This window comes from Oncorhynchus gorbuscha, linkage group LG21, assembly GCF_021184085.1.
Source record: "Oncorhynchus gorbuscha isolate QuinsamMale2020 ecotype Even-year linkage group LG21, OgorEven_v1.0, whole genome shotgun sequence".
Taxonomy (NCBI): Eukaryota; Metazoa; Chordata; class Actinopteri; order Salmoniformes; family Salmonidae; genus Oncorhynchus; species Oncorhynchus gorbuscha.
The window spans coordinates 36,825,336-36,847,199 of NC_060193.1; the positions used below are offsets into that span (position 1 = coordinate 36,825,336).

The following is a 21,864-nucleotide window of genomic DNA, read 5'->3' on the forward strand; positions in this document are numbered from 1 at the left end:
ACACAGACATGGCTATATTTCTCCTATAGGAAATAATGGGACAACCTCAGAGTTCCATGAATATTTTTTGTTGTTGTTTACATTTTAACTATAAATAATGTGAGCAGGTCTCATTGCCAACAATAACGAAGCAGACATTGTGACGTAGAACAATAACCAGGGAATTGAGCGTATCATCAGGACATTAGGACATTAACAAACACAGGTACTGTACAGCTGTTAGTTAGTTTGCTTGAGTAGCAGCTATCGTCACAGATGGGGTGTCCTGAATCAGGCAGAGGTTAGCTAGCTTAGCTAACTATGTTAGTAGTAGGTATCCACTCCAAACTTGCTCACCACACTGGTCACTTTCACGAGAGCTGCAAAATAAATGTACACATACATGTTATTCAATCATTGCACCCACACTGCTCGCACGAGCAAACGAGCATCTGCTTTGCCAGGCTCTAAAATAGAAGTTGATTCTATTTGTGATGCAGAACGCGCTGCAAGTCCTGCCTCTCCCCTCTCCCATTGGTTTTTAGCAGCATATACCCACGTGCCATCTTCTCATTGGTTTTTAGGAACATATATACATGTGGGTGATTGGAAGATGAACTGAGGTCGGTTGTGGTAATGCACCTTATTATGAAAATTAGTTGCCAATCGCCATATAAAGTCCAAAGAAGAAAAGCCTGGAAGGAGGAAAGATGACTAGAAACGATTCGGTTGATCGGTTTATGTGGAAACATTTTCGGAGTAGAGGACCTTGTGCATTTCAGGTAAAATAACAACTCAATGTTTATATCGCAGGACAAATTAGCTAGCAACAGCAAGCTATCTATCTAAATTTCCATAATTTTTTTATGCTTTTCGACCTGTCCCCAAATTAATATATTAGGTTGAGAGTTTGTTTTGATATTTAAACCTGCGTGTCGTGATCGTGTTTGGTGTGGGGGGACAAAATCAATTTGCGCATGATGGTGCACACGCGCATCCGTTTTGGGCATGGTGTAAGTCCTAACATACTGTATATAGCTAACTGTTGCCTAACATACTCACATAGCTAGCTATACAGAGTTGCTTGCTAACTAGCCTAGCTAGTTAGTCCTCACAGTGTTAACTATCCAACAACTTCTGTTTGACAATGTCTCCTCAATGCCATGATTATCTCCATCATTGCTTGCATGCCACTGTGGATGCTCATGAATCTATCTAAATTATTAAAGTTTCAAGTGTTTTCTTTTTTTTAACCTAACCATGACCAGTAGCCTGTCTGTGTATTTTATTTTGTTAAACTTGTGGTCTCTCTCATGTTTGTTTGACAGATGAAGACAACTGTGGTGATGCAGATTCTGATCTGAGTGTACCAATGCGACAGCAGCATAAAGATGCTGATACTTAATGGGAGGTTCCAGCACTGACTGATCACAGTTTCACGTCAAGAGAACCAGTCAACAAGCCCACCTGCCACAAACAAATCCAATGTGGTAGTTCAGAGCCATTGACCCACACCATCCTGAAGAATGACAGGTTGGTTTGAAGAAATCAACTGTGGGAGCAATTATTAGGAAATGGAAGACATACAAGACCACTGATAATCTCCCTCAATCTGGGGCTCCACGCAAGATCTCACACCGTCAAAATGATCACAAGAACGGTGAGCAAAAATCCCAGAACGGGGGGACCTAGTGAATGACCTGCAGAGCGCTGGGACCAAAGTAACAAAGCCTACCATCAGTAACACACTATGCCGCCAGGGACTCAAATCCTGCAGTGCCAGACGTGTCCCTCTGCTTAAGCCAGTACATGTCCAGGCCCGTCTGAAGTTTGCTAGAGAGCATTTGGATGATCCAGAAGAAGATTGGGTTAGATGAAACCAAAATAGAACTTTTGGTAAAAACTCAACTCGTGGTGTTTGGAGGACAAAGAATGCTGAGTTGCATCCAAAGAACACCATACCTACTGTGAAGCATGGGGGTGGAAACATCATGCTTTGGGGCTGCTTTTCTGCAAAGGGACCAGGACGACTGATCCGTGTAAGGAAAGAATGAATGGGGCCATGTATCGTGAGATTTTGAGTGAAAAACTCCTTCCATCAGCAAGGGCATTGAAGATGAAACGTGGCTGGGTCTTTCAGCATGACAATGATCCCAATCACACCGCCCGGGCAACGAAAGAGTGGCTTCGTAAGAAGCATTTCAAGGTCCTGGAGTGGCCTAGCCAGACTCCAGATCTCAACCCCATAGAAAATCTTTGGAGGGAGTTGAAAGTCCGTGTTGCCCAGCAACAGCCCCAAAACATCACTGCTCTAGAGGAGATCTGCATGGAGGAATGGGCCAAAATACCAGCAACAGTGTGTGAAAACCTTGTGAAGACTTAGAGAAAACGTTTGACCTCTGTCATTGCCAACAAAGCGTAAATAACAAAGTATTGAGATAAACTTTTGTTATTGACCAAATACTTATTTTCCACCATAATTTGCAAATAAATTCATTAAAAGTTGGTCTGCCTGCCTGGAACTCCTATTCAATCCTTGGCAGCATATCTGTGAAATAGAATGCCTTCGTTTAGGGATAACATCATCAGTTCAGCCAGACTCACACTTCTTACTCAGAACAGGTCATTTGATTTCTAGAAGTTCTTGAGTTTAACACTCCATCAGGGCTTGCAGAAAGCCATGGCTCTTGACACTCACTACTGTGCCTCTACTCTCCAGACTAAACCCACAGCTCTCTATCCATGTGTAGGCCAACTGCTTGTTCTCCTTGCCATATGTGGTTGTTGAGTTCCCATGGAACATTGGGAAGAGATGCTCCCGCACAAAGTCGTCAGGATTTGCAGATTGCAGCTAGCTAGCTAACGTTCGCAAAACGACTACAATGCCACAACGGAAGTCCTCCACAAAACAGAATATTTGGACATTGTTTTTGTGTTGTTATGTGTTAATAACATTTAGACTACGTTACCCAGTATAACCGATGTGAAATGGCTAGTTAGCGGAGTGCGCGCTAATAGCGTTTCAATCGGTGACATCACTCGCTCTGAGACCTTGAAACAAATCAAATGAATTTATATAGCCCTTCTTACATCAGTTTATATATCTAAGTGCTGTACAGAAACCCAGCCTAAAACCCCAAACAGCTAACAATGCAGGTGTAGAAACATGGTGGCTAGGAAAAACTCCCTAGAAAGGCCAAAACCTAGGAAGAAACCTAGAGAGGAAACAGGCTATGAGGGGAAGTAGTTGTTCCCCTTGCTCTGCAAGGGCTGTGGCTTTTGTGACGCGATGGGTAATGATGCTCCGAGGGTGGCTGTTGTTGATGTGTGCAGAGGGTCTCTGGTTCAAGCCCAGGTAGGGGCGAGGAGAGGGATGGAAGCTATACTGTTACACCAGCAGGCTATGTGGGGGACAGGTGGTTGAAGAATGCCTTGCATGGCTAAACATGGAGTTTTCTAGCTGAAGTATATGTTCATTCAAAGTAGTTAAACGTAAGCCCCGTTTGTCATTTACAAGGAAAAAACATATCACGGTGTCAGATTGGTAGTAGCTAAGACGAGACAGAGAAAAGAAAAGAATAACTGCAAATTTCAGAGAAGAAAATTGAACATTCTACCACAAATCACGTGACATGAGTAGTCGAAGATGGTAGCTTGCAAGAGTGAGGGCAAACGAGCTGCGAGAGTGACAGCAGCGAGAGCGAGGCTGCATTGGAATCTGTTGAGGAGCAAGTTGATGAGCAATGTACTGAAGTAAGAGAAATTGACACTGTTCCTGTTCTCCGTCATGGATAGGCTTAGTCCTCCTACTCCTATGCAGTTAGCAGGCAATCTAGCTGACAACTGGAAACGTTTCAATTAGGGACTCAATATCTATCTAGCAGCCAGTGGTGCAGGGGGAGATGATAACAAATGGAAAGCTTCCATTTTTCTGCATGTTATTGGAGAGGATGCATTGGACATTTACAATAGCTTTCAGCAAGACGAGGCAAACTTGACATTGACTGTGCTAATGGCTAAATATGAGGAGTACTTTGTACCAAGCCAGAATGTCACTTTTACCAGAAGAACACAAAATATGTACTGATGACAAAATTACTCCAGTTGTGCCTGTATGCAGAAAAGTTCCATTTACACTGAGGAAAAAGCTCAAAGAGGAACTCGGACGCATGGAAAATATGGACGTCATCACAAAAATGTATGAACCTACAGACTGGGTAAACTCACTGGTTATTGTGGTGAAAAAGAACGCCGATCTCAGGATATGTCTAGACCTGAGAGATCTCAACAAAGCAATCAAGAAAAAGCATTTGAAGTTGCTAACCAGAGAAGAGATAATGTCGCAGTTTGCTGGAGCAAAGTGGTTCAGTAAGCTTGATGCCTCATCAGGATTCTGGCAAATGAAGCTAGACGATGCAAGCTCAAGGATATGCACATTCAACACATCTGAGGGCAGGTACAGATTTCTTCAGCTACCATATGGGATTCTCTCAGCGCCAGAGGTCTACCACAAGACAATCCACATCATCTTCGAGCACATTTGAGGAGTGGAGACTAAGATGGATGACATCATCGTCTGGGGGTCCACAAAAGAAGAACACGATGCGAGAGTGAGACATGTGCTGGAGAAGACACGGAAAGTCAACCTAAAACCAAACAGGGACAAATGTGACTTTGGTGTGAAAACACTGACCTTCGTGGGAGACGGACTTTCAGAGGATGGAGTCAAACCAGACCTGAGGAAAACATCAGCCATCAACAACATGGAGCGCCCGAAGAACAAGCACGATGTGTGACGCTTCATGGGCATGATCACCTACCTTGTAAAGTTCATACCTCAACTGTCAGACAGTCTGCTTTTCACAACTTCTACCGAAGGTAGCTCCTATCCCTGTTCGGGCGGCGCTCGACGTCACCGGTCTACTTGCCATCACCGATCCCTTTTTCCTTTTCTGTTTGTTTTGTCTTTTGTTCTTTTTTACACCTGGTTTAATTTGCGTTAATTTCTGTGTGTATTTATGTACCCTGTTGCCTGCCTAAGTTTGTGCGGAATTAGTCTTTCATTGTGATGTGCTCAGTTAGGTTATGCCGTTATTTGTTTTCACAGATTCTTAAGTGTATGATTGTCGGAACATTTACATTACATTTAAGTCATTTAGCAGACGCTCTTATCCAGAGCGACTTACAAATTGGTGCATTCACCTTATGACATCCAGTGGAACAGCCACTTTACAATAGTGCATCTAAATCTTTTAAGGGGGGGGGGTGAGAAGGATAACTTTATCCTATCCTAGGTATTCCTTAAAGAGGTGGGGTTTCAGGTGTCTCCGGAAGGTGGTGATTGACTCCGCTGTCCTGGCGTCGTGAGGGAGTTTGTTCCACCATTGGGGGGCCAGAGCAGTGAACAGTTTTGACTGGGCTGAGCGGGAACTGTACTTCCTCAGTGGTAGGGAGGCGAGCAGGCCAGAGGTGGATGAACACAGTGCCCTTGTTTGGGTGTAGGGCCTGATCAGAGCCTGGAGGTACTGAGGTGCTGTTCCCCTCACAGCTCCGTAGGCAAGCACCATGGTCTTGTAGCGATGCGAGCTTCAACTGGAAGCCAGTGGAGAGAACGGAGGAGCGGGGTGCCGTGAGAGAACTTGGGAAGGTTGAACACCAGACGGGCTGCGGCGTTCTGGATGAGTTGTAGGGGTTTAATGGCACAGGCAGGGAGCCCAGCCAACAGCGAGTTGCAGTAATCCAGACGGGAGATGACAAGTGCTTGGATTAGGACCTGAGCCGCTTCCTGTGTGAGGCAGGGTCGTACTCTGCAGATGTTGTAGAGCATGAACCTACAGGAACGAGCCACCGCCTTGATGTTAGTTGAGAACGACAGGGTGTTGTCCAGGATCACACCAAGGTTCTTAGCGCTCTGGGAGGAGGACACAATGGAGTTGTCAACCGTGATGGCGAGATCATGGAACGGGCAGTCCTTCCCCGGGAGGAAGAGCAGCTCCGTCTTGCCGAGGTTCAGCTTGAGGTGGTGATCCGTCATCCACACTGATATGTCTGCCAGACATGCAGAGATGCGTTTCGCCACCTGGTCATCAGAAGGGGGAAAGGAGAAGATTAATTGTGTGTTGTCTGCATAGCAATGATAGGAGAGACCATGTGAGGTTATGACAGAGCCAAGTGACTTGGTGTATAGCGAGAATAGGAGAGGGCCTAGAACAGAGCCCTGGGGGACACCAGTGGTGAGAGCGCGTGGTGAGGAGACAGATTCTCGCCACGCCACATGGTAGGAGCGACCTGTCAGGTAGGACGCAATCCAAGCGTGGGCCGCGCCGGAGATGCCCTACTCGGAGAGGGTGGAGAGGAGGATCTGATGGTTCACAGTATCGAAGGCAGCCGATAGGTCTAGAAGGATGAGAGCAGAGGAGAGAGAGTTAGCTTTAGCAGTGCGGAGCGCCTCCGTGATACAGAGAAGAGCAGTCTCAGTTGAATGACTAGTCTTGAAACCTGACTGATTTGGATCAAAAAGGTCATTCAGAGAGAGATAGCGGGAGAGCTGGCCAAGGACGGCACGTTCAAGAGTTTTGAAGAGAAAAGAAAGAAGGGATACTGGTCTGTAGTTGTTGACATCGGAGGGATCGAGTGTAGGTTTTTTCAGAAGGGGTGCAACTCTCGCTCTCTTGAAGATGGAAGGGACGTAGCCAGCGGTCAGGGATGAGTTGATGAGCGAGGTGAGGTAAGGGAGAAGGTCTCCGGAAATGGTCTGGAGAAGAGAGGAGGGGATAGGGTCAAGCGGGCAGGTTGTTGGGCGGCCGGCCGTCACAAGACGCGAGATTTCATCTGGAGAGAGAGGGGAGAAAGAGGTCAGAGCACAGGGTAGGGCAGTGTGAGCAGAACCAGCGGTGTCATTTGACTTAGCAAACGAGGATCGGATGTCGTCAACCTTCTTTTCAAAATGGTTGACGAAGTCATCTGCAGAGAGGGAGGAGGGGGGGGAGGATTCAGGAGGGATGAGAAGGTGGCAAAGAGCTTCCGAGGGTTAGAGGCAGATGCTTGGAATTTAGAGTGGTAGAAAGTGGCTTTAGCAGTAGAGACAGAGGAGGAAAATTTAGAGAGGAGGGAGTGAAAGGATGCCAGGTCCGCAGGGAGGCGAGTTTTCCTCCATTTCCGCTCGGCTGCCCGGAGCCCTGTTCTGTGAGCTCGCAATGAGTCGTCGAGCCACGGAGCGGGAGGGGAGGACCGAGCCGGCCTGGAGGATAGGGGACATAGAGAGTCAAAGGATGCAGAAAGGGAGGAGAGGAGGGTGTTGCAATGAGGTTAGTGGAAGAACAGCATCTAGTAAAGATGAGGTCGAGCGTATTGCCTGCCTTGTGAGTAGGGGGGGAAGGTGAGAGGGTGAGGTCAAAAGAGGAGAGGAGTGGAAAGAAGGAGGCAGAGAGGAATGAGTCAAAGGTAGACGTGGGGAGGTTAAAGTCGCCCAGAACTGTGAGAGGTGAGCCGTCCTCAGGAAAGGAGCTTATCAAGGCATCAAGCTCATTGATGAACTCTCCGAGGGAACCTGGAGGGCGATAAATGATAAGGATGTTAAGCTTGAAAGGGCTGGTAACTGTGACAGCATGGAATTCAAAGGAGGCGATAGACAGATGGGTAAGGGGAGAAAGGGAGAATGACCACTTGGGAGAGATGAGGATCCCGGTGCCACCACCCCGCTGACCAGAAGCTCTCGGGGTGTGCGAGAACACGTGGGCGGACGAAGAGAGAGCAGTAGGAGTAGCAGTGTTGTCTGTGGTGATCCATGTTTCTGTCAGTGCCAAGAAGTCGAGGGACTGGAGGGAGGCATAGGCTGAGATGAACTCTGCCTTGTTGGCCGCAGATCGGCAGTTCCAGAGGCTACCGGAGACCTGGAACTCCACGTGGGTCGTGCGCGCTGGGACCACCAGATTAGGTGGCCGCGGCCACGCGGTGTGGAGCGTTTGTATGGTCTGTGCAAAGAGGAGAGAACAGGGATAGACAGACACATAGTTGACAGGCTACAGAAGAGGCTACGCTAATGCAAAGGAGATTGGAATGACAAGTGGACTACACGTCTCGAATGTTCAGAAAGTTAAGCTTACGTAGCAAGAATCTTATTGACTAAAATGATTAAAATGATACAGTACTGCTGAAGTAGGCTAGCTGGCAGTGGCTGCGTTGTTGACTTTGTAGGCTAGCTGGCAGTGGCTGCGTTGTTGACACTACACTAATCAAGTCGTTCCGTTGAGTGTAATAGTTTCTACAGTGCTGCTATTCGGGGGCTAGCTGGCTAGCTAGCAGTGTTGATTACGTTACGTTGCGTTAAAAGAACGACAATAGCTGGCTAGCTAACCTAGAAAGTCGCTCTAGACTACACAATTATCTTTGATACAAAGACGGCTATGTAGCTAGCTATGTAGCTAGCTACGATCAAACAAATCAAACCGTTGTACTGTGATGAAATGAAATGAAAATGTGATACTACCTGTGGAGCGAAGCGGAATGCGACCGGGTTGTTGAGTGCGCAGGTTCTATTAGGTAGACGTTGGCTAGCTGTTGGCTAGCTAGCAGTGTCTCCTACGTTAAGGACGACAAATAGCTGGCTAGCTAACCTCGGTGAATTAAGATAATCACTCTAAGACTACACACTCTAAACTACACAATTATCTTGGATACGAAGACAGCAAAGACAACTATGTAGCTAGCTAACACTACACTAATCAAGTCGTTCAGTTGAGTGTAATAGTTTCTACAGTGCTGCTATTCGGTAGACGGTGGACGTTTGCTAGCTGGCTAGCTGCTGGGCAGATAGCAGTGTAGACTACGTTAGGCCGACGAAATACGATAATTACGCAATTATCTTTGATACAAAGACGGCTATGTAGCTAGCTAAGAAAGAAATTGCTAAGATTAGACAAATCAAACCGTTGTACTATAATGAAATGTAATGAAAAGTTATACAACCTGCGGACCGAAGTGCGGATGCGACTGCTCACTCCAACCCGGAAGCTGTTGTCGAGGACATGATCGTATCATCACACGTATCATCACTTACGGTGTCTTCTGAGAGAATGGAGAAGATCAAAAGAGAGACCGCAGCAGACCAAACAATGACAGAGTTGAAAGACACAACACTGATAGGATGGCCCGCACAGAAAAACAACTGTCCAATGAGAATACAGGATTACTGGATGTGCAGAGCAGAGCTCACCGTTGTGGATTACATAGTGTTGAAAGGCAACAAGATTGTCATTCCCATAACACTACGCAAAGAAATGCTACAGAAAATACACAAGGGCCACTTGTGTGAGGAAAAATGCAAACGACGAGTACGATAAATAATGTGCTGGCCAAGAATGAACCAGGAAATCAGCCAGACCACTGCTTCATGTGAAATGTGTTTGACCTACAGGCCAAAGCAGCAAGCAGAGCCGCTAATGCCTGATCCAGTACACAACAGACCCTAATACTAAGTTGGAGTTGACCTTTTTGACTGCAATGGCAAAAGTCACACTGTTGTTACCGACTACTACTCAAACTACCCTGAAATAGCCACACTGCCAACTACCTCCAGCAGAGCTGTAATCACCTCCCTAAAATCAGTCTTTGCAAGACATGGGGTTGCGTCTGAACTGTACTCGGACAATGGCCCGCAGTTCTCGTGATTCCGACACAAAACCTCCAGCCCCAACTACCCAAGTTCCAATGGCTTAGCAGAGAGTTCAGTCAAAATTGTCAAAGGTCTGATGAAAAAGACACACGATGGAAAGGTGATCTACCTGAACTATGATGATCTACCACAGCGCACCGCTGCAGAACGGACTTTCACCTGCACATATGTTGATGGGACGTCGCATCAGAACCAACCTACCCATCAATGAGGACTTGCTAACACCCAGAGGTGCTCACAAAGTCAAACTCGAAGGAAAAACAGAAAGACAAACAAAAACAGCGACAAGACAAAAGTGCAAGACACTTACCTGAACTGAAACCTGGAGATCATGTACGACTCCGAGACATCACTACAGGAACCTGGATGCAGCAAGGGTGTGTGCAGAAAGAAGTTGCACCGCAATCCTATGAGACCCAAACGGAGCATGGATCACAACTGAGACGAAACAGAGTGGATCTAAGGCTTCAGCCATTCACTCAAGGGACTGAGGTTCATCAGGAGGATACTGCTGAAGCGTCAAATGCCTTTAGCAATGGACAATTCAGTCAGAACACTCTGACTCACAATGAACGCTGTCCAACTGTTTAAGGAAGCACTTCAGCAGAACGACCAAAAAGGACAAAAAAGGGGCACCTTGACTGAATGTTTTGTTTATGTGAAAAGAAATAGAGCCACAATAGAGTATTGTTGGACAGACTATATTTAGTTAAAAATATATATATATAAAAAGAAGAAAAAAAAAGAAAAAAATTTGGGGAAAGAAATGTGTGTTATTGAAAATGTGTAGTTACATGGAAAAGTAGTTTTGATTTAAAGGAAAGAAGATGTGTTGTTATGTGTTAATAACATTTAGACTACGTTACCCACCAGGCTGTCCGGGGGGCAGGTGGTTAAAAATAGTGTTTAAAAATAGTGTTTTCTAGCTGAAGTATATGTTCATTAAAAGTAGTTAAACCTACGCCCGGTTTGTCATTATATAAAAAACAAACATAACAGTTTTGTTTCCGGGTCCTTAAATAAGGTGAATCGCCTCTCCCAACACAAGACGGAAAGGACAATACATGGGTGTACTGACTGCTTATATGTAGACACTTAATTGGTCCCTTCTCAATGTTTGTACGTTTACGGACGTGGCATTTAACGGAAGTTTATTATATCCACCAATTGAAATAGAGGTCATGTGGATTCGTCCAGAGTTTGCAAACCCCTTTGTTTGTTTGGTCGTCCTTAAATATTGGCCACATTGTTGATTTTGTGTGTGTGTGTGAAGGAATAAATGTGTCCAGAAGTAGAAAAGAGAAGTAAAGAAGTTAGAGAACTTTGGGATGATATGAGGCTTTGAAAATTCATTATGATATTCCATTACCTGCCATTCATCCATTGTCCCATGGATTTTATGCAATATTTACAATACATGTCTTTCAAGCTCCCATTGGTTTATAGATGACCTATTTGTAGACCAGATATGAATATGCTCATTTCAAAGGTCACACTTTATTGCACATGTGATGTTCTGTATACTCAAACCAATTCTTACAATTGAGAGCCTGTCTATCGTCACATTTTGGAGAGGAAATATCAGCTTCTGACAGCACATTTATAATCGTCCAAAACAGATTCATCCTACATTATATTAAGCATGGGAACAAAGTAGTCTACCCAAAGTTAAAATATAACCTAACTGTTCTGTTCTCAAGAACTGCTCAGAGTAACTCATCGGCTACAGCAGGTAAGGTGACCGAGTATGAGCCAAATGTCTAAAGGTGTTCTTGTGTATACTTTGGAAATGTATAAGGACATTTAAAACATGAAAGTTGAATGTCTTGAAAGTTCAAGCTCCGTGGTCAATTGAAAATTATGTGGAGAGGATGGGTACACAACTTCAACTTCAAACAGTAAAATAAAGTGCTGTAACGGTACACAGAACTGTCAATTGTTGTCTGTTGCACCGGTTTACTATTACAGTCTACATGTAGTCTAGTATGTAATAGTCTAATCATGTCTCAAGGGTCAGTGTCAATAATTAACACATTATTTCAATGAAATAAGATTGAGAATGAATAGTTTGGATAGAAAACAACTTTTGGAAAGAGTGTACTTAAAAGAAGAATGCAGTGGCTGTGTGACCTGATTTTGTTGAAGCCTCTTCCCAATAGCTGAACAACTGTACCTTCTGTACATGTGCTACTTTACGGTGAAAGGCGTGTTGTTCAAACTTCTTTGTCTACTGTAACCACAGAGAATGATAGAGGCCTTGAGTGGCCATTTTAGCATTGGCAGTGTCATTGAGGGCGTCTACCATGCTTCAGGCATTTTAAAGTAGACAAAGTAGTCAACTGGGTCGGGATTCGTATGAGTTGTACCCTTATAATTGTCTCATGTCTGTTGTAACTATAAACAACATTATCTTTTCAGGGTAGGATATGGCAGCATATATATGACGATTACATCAAGGTTCATAGGTTACATCAACTAATGGGAAGTAAGAAATCATAAAATCAACAACAATGTACACAAATCATGTCTTAAAATACATTCCACAAAGGATACCGACACATTCCACATAGGCTGCCAGTAGACTGATTTGTGCGTAACAGATGTGCAGAACGTGATATGGTTCTTTAGCTCTCGGCATCCTGGGGGAGGGGGGGGGTTTCAATTTAGGTGAACCCTCAGAGTACTGTAAATCACATTCAATTAAATTCTATTGACATGCTTGCTTCATTGACAGGTGGCGTTTGAAAACTCCAAGTTCTAAAGATGGTACCTCCGCTCTGCTTTCAACACCTCAAACAATACTGGGCCATGTACAGGTTAGGACTGATAAGGAAAAGCTGCTTGACCCAAATTCAATTACTTGGCTTTGATACTAGACTGTGTCATTCCTCCAGACCTCCAGTAGATTTGATCGGTATCAACTACCCAGCAGAAACAATCAATGGGAGAAAATACAGAGACAACCATCAGACCAGTCAGATGCCTCTTTCTAAAATAAACCACATCTTAAAAGCTAATGAGTACAGTTATAAAGTCAATGGATATGATGGACGAAACTCTGTTAACTCAATTTTAGGGTTAGATAGTAACATCTTGGCATCAAATGCTCTGAATGAGGACCGTAGGAGTGCAGCGACTTGTCTCCAGAGTAGGGGAATGCTTTTGGGGGTTTTCGATGGACATGCAGGTTATGCGTGCGCCCAGGCAGTCAGTGAAAGGCTCTTCTACTACATTGCTGTGGCTCTACTCCCAGTGAAGACCTTAATGGACATTGAGGATGCAGTTGAGAATGAAAGGCCGGTGTTACCCATGCTACAGTGGCACAAGCACCCAAATGACCATACCAGCAGAGACTCTGGGAAGCTTTACTTCAACAGCCTTAGGACGTACTGGCAAGAGAGGATCGATCTAGAGGACGATGAGGACAGGGACGTCAAAACGGCTTTGATGAATGCATTCAAGAGGTTGGACAATGACATTTCACTTGAGGCCCAGGTGGACTTTGGGGACCCATTTTCCCACTTCACCCCTCTTCGGGTGGCTCTGTCAGGGTGCACAGCATGTGTCGTCCATGTGGATGGAGATGACCTGCATGTGGCCAACCTGGGGGATAGCAGGGCCGTGCTGGGAGTCCAAGAGGAGAACGGGACCTGGTCAGCACACACCATCAGTAACGACCACAATGCCCAAAACGCAGACGAGTTGCAGAGGGTTCTATCGGAGCACCCTGCGCTCGAACACAAGACGGTAGTCAAACACGACAGGCTACTGGGCCTCCTCATGCCCTTCAGAGGGTTCGGAGACATGAAGTTTAAATGGAGTGGTGAAATGTTGAACCGGGTGTATGAAACAAGACCAGACATCTTGTCGGCCAATGAGTTTAAGATGCTCCCACCTAACTACCACACGCCACCATATCTCATTGCTGAGCCAGAGGTGACAATCCACACACTGAGGCCAAAGGACAAGTTTCTGATCATGGCAACTGATGGACTATGGGAGCTGATGCACAGGCAAACTGTGGTGCAGGTCATAGGAGAACATCTGACTGGTCTACACTGGCAGAAACCTGTATCTGGGCTGGCTTTCACACTGGGACAGATGCACAGGTTGCTCCAGGAGAGGAAAAGCAGAGCCATTTTTGCTTTAGAGGATGAGAACTCTGCAACACATCTGATCCGACATGCTTTAGGGAGTGATGGCTTTGGTACTGTGGACTCAAGGCGCTTGTCGAAAATGCTCAGCTTGCCTCAGGACCTGGCAAGGATGTACAGGGATGACATAACAATTGTTGTAATCCATTTAAATAGTGCCAACATGTAAGCCAATTAAAGATCAGACATTAAGGGGAATAAGGGGCTCTATTTTTGGCTGGAGCTAAGAATGGCGCTCTTGTCAAACTGGGGCTCTGACATTTTCCAAGAGAGATGTGATGATGCCGGTGACCTTCATATTTAGAAATATTTTAGTTGTTTTCTGTTCTATTTGATTAGAAAGTCCTCTGTTGGCTTACCAACTATAACGAAGCCGAGTTCAACAGCAATGCTTCATTGCGTCTTTTTTATCCTGGCTATGCATATGCCAAGCAGCCTATCAAGATTTTAATTGTTTTTACTCGTGAGTGCAGTTTTGGAGGTTTAGACAATTTTCACACCTGCATAGACTTCTTCAGTTCGCGTGTTTCTGTATCTATCCCCATTTTCACATATACACCTCAGCTAGCACAGTGGATCTGGGCCGATTACGGCTGAGAGTCGGGGCACTTGGCTGAGAGTCAGTCTCAGCTGACGTCATGTGGCCCCGAGTCTGGGCTGCCTTCGGCAGTATTACTTATGGCTAGGATGTGGGGATTGAGCTCAGGCCGATTCCGGTGAGAGTTATCTGGCCCAAATGTATATTTTACTTGGGGCTCCGGCCGATTCAGGTGTGAATTATCTGGCCCAAATGTATTACTTGGGGCTTGGAACGATTGGGGCTACTCTCTGGCAGATAATTACATGGGCTGCTTTATATAATTAACATTTCATTATTTATTTTTCCATATTTCCTCAGTTTTTGTGATCAAAAAATACCTTTAACATTTAAATGAAATTCTTTTAGAGTCCTGTGGTAGTATTTTGATACTTTGTGCAGGGCAATTGATAAGCATTAAATACTTTGTGGATGGAGCCTCCCGAGTGGTGCAGTGATCTAAGACACTGCATCGCAGTGAAAACTGCATTTCTACAGATGCTGGTTCAAGACCCGTGCTGGCCGTGACCGGGAGACCCATGAGGCTACGGACAATTAACCCAGCGTCGTCCGAGTTAGGGGAGGGTTTGGTAGGCCGGGATGTCCTCGTTCCATCGCATTGTAGTGACGCTGACACGGTCACCAGGTGTATGGTGTTTCCTCTGACAAAATGTTTTTTTTTTTGTGGATGGGTATAATTTATATGTATAAAAGGTATAATAGTAATATTTAAAATGACAAAAAAAATATATTTTTTTATATTTGCATCGGGCTGCTTCTAGGGGATTCTGGTAAAATGCCGGCAAAGTCAGCTGAATTCCGATAGACGGAAACGGCCCGACGTACTTAGCTGATTCTGAGCAGTCATTTATCTTGATTCCAGGCCGAGTCCGACACCGGGCCGATTCATCAGTTCCAGCCCCCCGGAAGAGGCTTCTGGGCCGATTCCTCATTGATAGCTGGGGCTCATCCAACTTATTTACATTGTTAAGTCCTATATTACCATATCAACAGCAGATATCTTGCCTATTGAGTATGTACCTCACATATACAATACCATTTATAGAAGCATAATATTTGTACTTTTGGAGATGCGTGAATGTAATGTGTAAAATACCAACAGTAAACATATTTAGCAAAACTGTATGCAATTCTACTGTTGCTATTATTCGTTACTGTATGCTATTTAATAAAGGCATCAATCCACTAATATGTGAATATTCCGTGCCCTCAAGCCAAATTCGAGTTGATGATAACGCAAACCGTCAACAGCATACACAACTTGAGACAACCGCGAATCAGTATTACAGGTTTTTTTATCGCTTTGGTACTATTTTCAAGTATGTGGTGAATTTAAAAAACTCTTAGTACAAAACTCCAAACGGGTAACACTTGTACTAGCCACTCTTACATTCAAAACCTTTCATTGTGCATTCATTTTCTTTGTAGACATCTTTCACCACACATCTATTGATTCAAAACATATTTTTACTGTGAAATATAATGAGTACATTGGTTTATTCACCAAAACAGAATATAATGCCATCAGAGGTCTTTTCACAGTCCCCAAGTCCAGAACACAGGTGCACAGTATATGGAACTCTACTCATATCACATCTATTCCACATCACTATTCCTCTATTCCACAAGTAAATCATGCAAGCAGTAAAATCTGCTAAAAATCTGATAAAAATACACCTGATGGAACAACAGGGAATATGAAGAGACACACAGTCACAGACACACGCATATGACAACATGCGCACTATACACACATGTAGACATGGATTCTGTGTTGCAGATATGTGACAGAGTAGTGGCCTGAGGGCAAACAGTGTTGTGAAATGTGTTGTGAAATGTATTGTAATGTTTTTAAAATGGAATATAACTGCCTTAATTTTGATGGACCACAGGGAAAATAGATGCTGCATTGGCATTTGTAATAAATAATAATACATATTAGATATTTTGAATTAAGTTATTGTAATAACCAGTAAATCTAACAGCAAAACATTATCTATATTGGCCTTTGAAAGTAGTATGCTACAGCACTGTAAATTACAGTACATTACACCGTTTTCAAATTAGGCAATACACAAACTAGCCATACAAATTTATTGAGCATCACATTTCGATAATGATCATTGAAGACATCTTTCACGATGTAATCAAATGAAATAAATTAAACTATGTTTAACAGGCACTAGTTTGAATCAAGCCTGTCTCGAACCTTTGGCCATAGGTTCTTATTGAAATCATAGAAAATATCCTCATTGTTCATGCACCTGGGAAAAAATATTTTGGCCTGGTGAATCAAAGCCTGAGATAGATCTTGATTGAAGTCATTGCATGCCTCATCCATGGCCTGAAGGAGGGTGGTACACTTATGGGGATGGCAATCATACAGTGCATTCGGAAAGTATTCAGACCTCTTGACTTTTTCCAAATTCTGCTGTTACAGCCTTATGATAAAATGGATTGAACAGCCCCCCCCTCCATCAATCTACACACAATACCCCATAATGACAAAGCAAAAACAGGTTTTTAGAAATGCAAATATCACATTTACGTACGTTTTCAGACCCTTTACTCAGCACTTTGTTGACACACTTTTGAAATAGATTACAGCCTCGAGTCTTCTTGGGTATGACGCCACAACCTTGGCACACCTGTATTTGGGGAGTTTCTCCCATTCTTCTCTGCAGATCCTCTCAAGCTCTGTCACGTTGGATGGGGAGCATTGCTGCACAGCTATTTTCAGGTCTCTCCAGAGATGTTAGATCGGGTTCAAGTCCGGGCTCTGGTTGGGCCACTCAAGGACATTGAGACTTTTCTTGAAGCCACTCCTGGGTCATTGTCCTGTTGGAAGGTGAAACTTCGCCCCAGTCTGGAGTCCTGAGTGCTCTGGAGAAGGTTTTCATCAAGGACCTCTCTGTACTTTGCTCCGTTCATCTTTCCCTTGATCCTGACTAATCTCCCAGTCCCTGGCATTCAGGCCAAAGAGTTCAATCTTGGTTTCCTTTTGGCAAACTCCAAGTAGGCTGTCATGTGCCTTTTACTGAGGAGTGGCTTCTGTCTGACCACTCTACTACCATAAAGACCTGATTGGTGGAGTCCTGCAGAGATGGTTGTCCTTCCGGAAGATTCTCCCATCTCCATAGAGGAACTCTGGAGTTCTGTCAGAGTGACCATCAGGTTATTGGCGCTTCTCCCTCGATTGCTCAGTTTGGCTGGGTCGCCAGCTCTAGGAAGTCTTTTTTAGTGGTTCCAAACGTCTTCCATTTAAGAATGATGGAGGCCACTGTGTTTTTGGGGACTTTCAATGCTGCAGACATTTTCTGATACCCTTCCCCAGATCTGTGCCTCGATACAATTCTGTCTCTGAGCTCTACGGACAATTCCTTTTACCTCATAGCTTGTTTTTTTGCTCTGACATGCACGGTCAACTCTGTAAAACATTTTAGACAGGTGTGTGCCTTTCCAAATCATGTCTAATCATTCAAATTTATCACAGGTGGACTCCGATCAAATTTTAGAAACATCAATGGAATGTTTCTAGGCTGATCAAAAAGCTGATCAATGGAAACAGGATGCACCTGAGCTCAATGTTGTGTCTAAATACTTATGTAAATAAGGTATCTGTTTAAAATAAATAAAAACATTTGCAATCATTTCTAAAAAATGTCTAATAATCAATTTTATAATAAGGCTGTAACGTAACAAAATGTGGAGAAAGTCAAGGGATCTGAATACATTCCGTCTTGTAATCGTGTATTGTATCTTACAATATTGTACTTACAGTGCCTTCAGAAAGTATTCAGACAATGTTTATTTAACCTTTATTTTAACTAGACAAGTACGTTAAGAACAAATTCCTATTTACAATGACGGCCTGCCACGGCCAAACCGTAACCCGGATGATGCTGGGACAATTGTGTGCCGTCCTATTGAACTCCCAATCACGGCCAGTTGTGAAACAGCCTGCAATCAAACCAGGGTCTGTAGTGACACCTCTAGGACTGCAATGCAGTTCCAATGCATGTCTTGTGGGGTATGCGTGGGTGTCCGAGCTATGTGCTAGTAGTTTAGACAGACAGCTCGGTGCACTCAACATGTCAATACCTTTCATAAATAAAAGTAGTGATGAAGTCAATCTCTCCTCCACTTTCAGCCAGGAGAGATGGACATGCATATTATTAATATTAGCTATCTGTGTACACCCAAGGGCCTGCTGTGCTGCCCTGTTCTGAGCCAATTGCAATTTTCCTACGTCCTTTTTTGTGGCACCTGACCACACGACTGAACAGTAGTCAAGGTGCGACAACACTAGGGCCTGTAGGACCTGCCTTGTTGATAGTGATGTTAAGAAGGCAAAGCATCACTTTATTATAGACAGACTTCTCCCATCTTAGCTACTACTGCATCAATATTTTTTGACCATGACGGTTTACAATCTGGTGTTACTCCAAGCAGTTTAGTCATCTCTACCTGCTCAATTTCCACATTATTTATTACAAGATTTATTGAGGTTTAGGGTGTAGTGAGTGTTTTGTTCCAAATACAATGCTTTTAGTTTTGGAAATATTTAGGGCTAACCTATTCCTTGCCACCCATTCTGAAACTAAATGCAGCTCTTTGTTGAGTGTTGCAGACATTTCAGTTGCTGTAGTAGCTGACGTGTATAGTGCTAAGTCATCCGCATACATAGAAACTCTGGCTTTGCTCAAAGTCAGTGGCATGTCATTAGTAAACATTGAAAAAAGCAAGGGGCCTAAACAGCTACCCTGGGGAATTCCTGATTCTAACTGGATTATATTTGAGAGGCTTCCATTAAAGAACACCCTCTGTGTTCTGTTAGAAAAGTAACTCATTAGCCACATTATAGCAGGGGGTGTAAAGCCATAACACATCCGGTTGGGGGCTGCATCATGTTATGAGTATGCTTGTATTCGTTAAGGACTGGGGAGTGTTTCAGGATAAAAAATAAAACAGAATGGAGCAAAGCACATGTAAAATCCTAGAGGAAAACCTGGTTCAGTCTGCCAGACACTGGGAGATGAATTCATCTTTCAGCAGGACAACAACCTAAAACACAAGGCCAAATCTACACTGGAGATGCTTGCCAAGAAGACAGTGAATGTACCTGAATGGCCGAGTTACAGTTTTGACTTAAATCTACCTACAAATCTAAGGCAAGACCTGAAAACTGTTGTCTAGCTATGATCAACAACAAATTTAACAGAGTTTTTGAAATAATTTTGAAAATAATAATGGGAAAATCTTGCACAATCCAGGTTTGGAAAGCTTTTAGACACTTTACGCAGAAAGACTCGCAGCTGTAATCGCTGCCAAAGGTGGTTCTACAAAGTATTGACTTAGGGTTGTGAATACTTACAGTACCAGTCAATATTTTTGATACCACTACTCATTGAAGGGATTTTCTTTATTTTCACTATTTTACACATTGTTGGATAATAGTATACATCAAAACTATCACATTACACATGTTTAAAAAAGTGTTAAACAAAAAAAATGTATTTTAGATTCTTCAAAGTGGCCACCCTTTGCCTTGATGACAGCTTTGCATTCTCTCAAATAGTTTCATGAGGTAGTCACCTAGAATGCTTTTCCAACAGTCTTTGAAGGAGTTCCCACATATGCCGAGCAGTTGTTGGCTGCTTTTCCTTCACTCTGCAGTCCAAACCATCTCAATTGGGTTGAGGTCAGGTGATTGTGGAGGCCAGGTCATCGAACGCAGCACTCCATCACTCTCTGTCTTGGTCAAATAGCCCTTACACAGCCTGGAGGTGTGTTTTGGGTTCTTTTCCTGTTGAAAAACAAATGATAGTCCCACTAAGCGCAAACCAGATGGGGTGGCGTATCGCTGCAGAATGCTGTGGTAGCCATGCTGGTGAAGTGTGCCTTGAATTCTAAATAGAATCACTGACAGTGTCACCAGCAAAGCACCATCACACCATGCTTCACGGTGGGAACCACACATGTGGAGATCATCCATTCAACAACTCTGCGTCTCACAAAGACAAGGCGGTTGGAACCAAATATCTCAAATTTGGACTCCAGATCCAAGGACAGATTGCCTTGGGAATAATGTCCATTACTCGTGTTTCTTGGACTAAGCAAGTCTCTTCTTATTGGTGTCCTTTAGTAGTGGTTTCTTTGCAGCAATTCGCCCATGAAGGCCTGATTCACGCAGTCTCCTTGGAACAGTTGATGTTGAGATGTGTCTGTTATTTGAACTCTGTGAGGCATTTATTTGGCTGGAATTTCTGAGGCTGGTAACTCTAATGAACTTATCCTCTGCAGCAGAGGTAACTGTGTCTTCCTTTCCTGTGGCAGTTCTCATTGGTGCCAGTTTCATCATTGTGCTTGAAGGTTTTTGCGACTGCACTTGAAGAAACTTTTACAGTTCTTGAAATTTTCCAGATTGACTAACCTTCATGTCTTAAAGTAATGATGGACTGTCATTTCTCTTTGCTTATTTGAGCTGTTCTTGCTATAATATGGACTTGGTATTTTACCAAATAGGACTATCCCTATACGATCCCTACCTTGTCACGACACAACTGATTGGCTCAAACGCATTAAGAACAAAATAAATTTTACAAATTAAATTTTAAGAAGGCACAACTGTTAATCAAAATGCATTCCGGCTTCCTCTTGAAGCTGGTTGAGAGAATGCCAAGAGTGTACAAAGTTGTCATCAAGGCAAAGGGTGGCTACTTTGAATATATTTGGATTTGTTTAACACTTTTGTGGTTACTACATGATTCCATTTGTGTTATTTCATAGTTTGGATGTCTTCACTATTATTCTACAATGTAGAAAATAATAAAAATAAAGAAAACGTTTGACTGTTACTCTATGTAAATTCGATATTTCTCTATTTCATTCTCAATAAATTTGCTAACATTTATAAAAACATGTTTTCACTTTGTCATTATGGGGTAGTGTGTAGACGGGTGGAGAAAATAAAATATATTTGATCCATTTTGAATTCAGGCTGTAACACAAGAAAATGTGGAATAAGTCAAGGGGTATGAATACTTTCTGAAGACACTGCATGTATTGTTGTGGTCTGTTGGTGACTCACTTGATAAGAGCATGGCACGAGCAACACCAGAGTTGTGGGTTTGAATCCAACTGGGGTCACATACCACAATGGTGGATTGTTGTCATTTGGATACATGTGTCTGCTAAGTAAATTGCATATATTACAGTATTACAGTACTGTATTGGCCAATTCAATTTTAGGAAAGCAGTGTGGAATTTTTGGATTATTTGCATATTGATATTGTGTTACTGCACTGAATGAGCTAGAAACACAAGCATTTCGCAACATCAGCTAATCTTTATGTAACCAATAAACTTAGATTTAATTTGTTACATCCAGTGCATCTCTAATCTTTTCAATATCCATTAAAAAAAACATTTACTGTGAACTTAAATCATCATAGCAATCA

The 21,864-nt window shown here is 43.4% G+C and overlaps 1 protein-coding gene across 1 annotated transcript; it reads left to right on the forward strand.

Annotated features, from left to right (window-relative positions):
- Positions 1–11,170: 11,170 nt before the first annotated feature.
- Positions 11,171–15,601, forward strand: si:ch211-15p9.2 (uncharacterized protein LOC562650 homolog). The gene is made up of 2 exons (XM_046318341.1): positions 11,171–11,384; positions 12,387–15,601. Exon 2 carries the CDS (start codon positions 12,416–12,418, stop codon positions 13,973–13,975), a length of 1,560 nt encoding a protein of 519 aa, XP_046174297.1. The 5' UTR covers positions 11,171–11,384; positions 12,387–12,415; the 3' UTR covers positions 13,976–15,601.
- The last annotated feature ends 6,263 nt before the right edge of the window (positions 15,602–21,864 follow it).

What these genes read in the sequence shown, in the direction of transcription:
- si:ch211-15p9.2 (XM_046318341.1), top strand. Translation starts at nt 12,416, where the DNA reads ATGGTACCTCCGCTCTGCTTTCAACACCTCAAACAATACTGGGCCATG.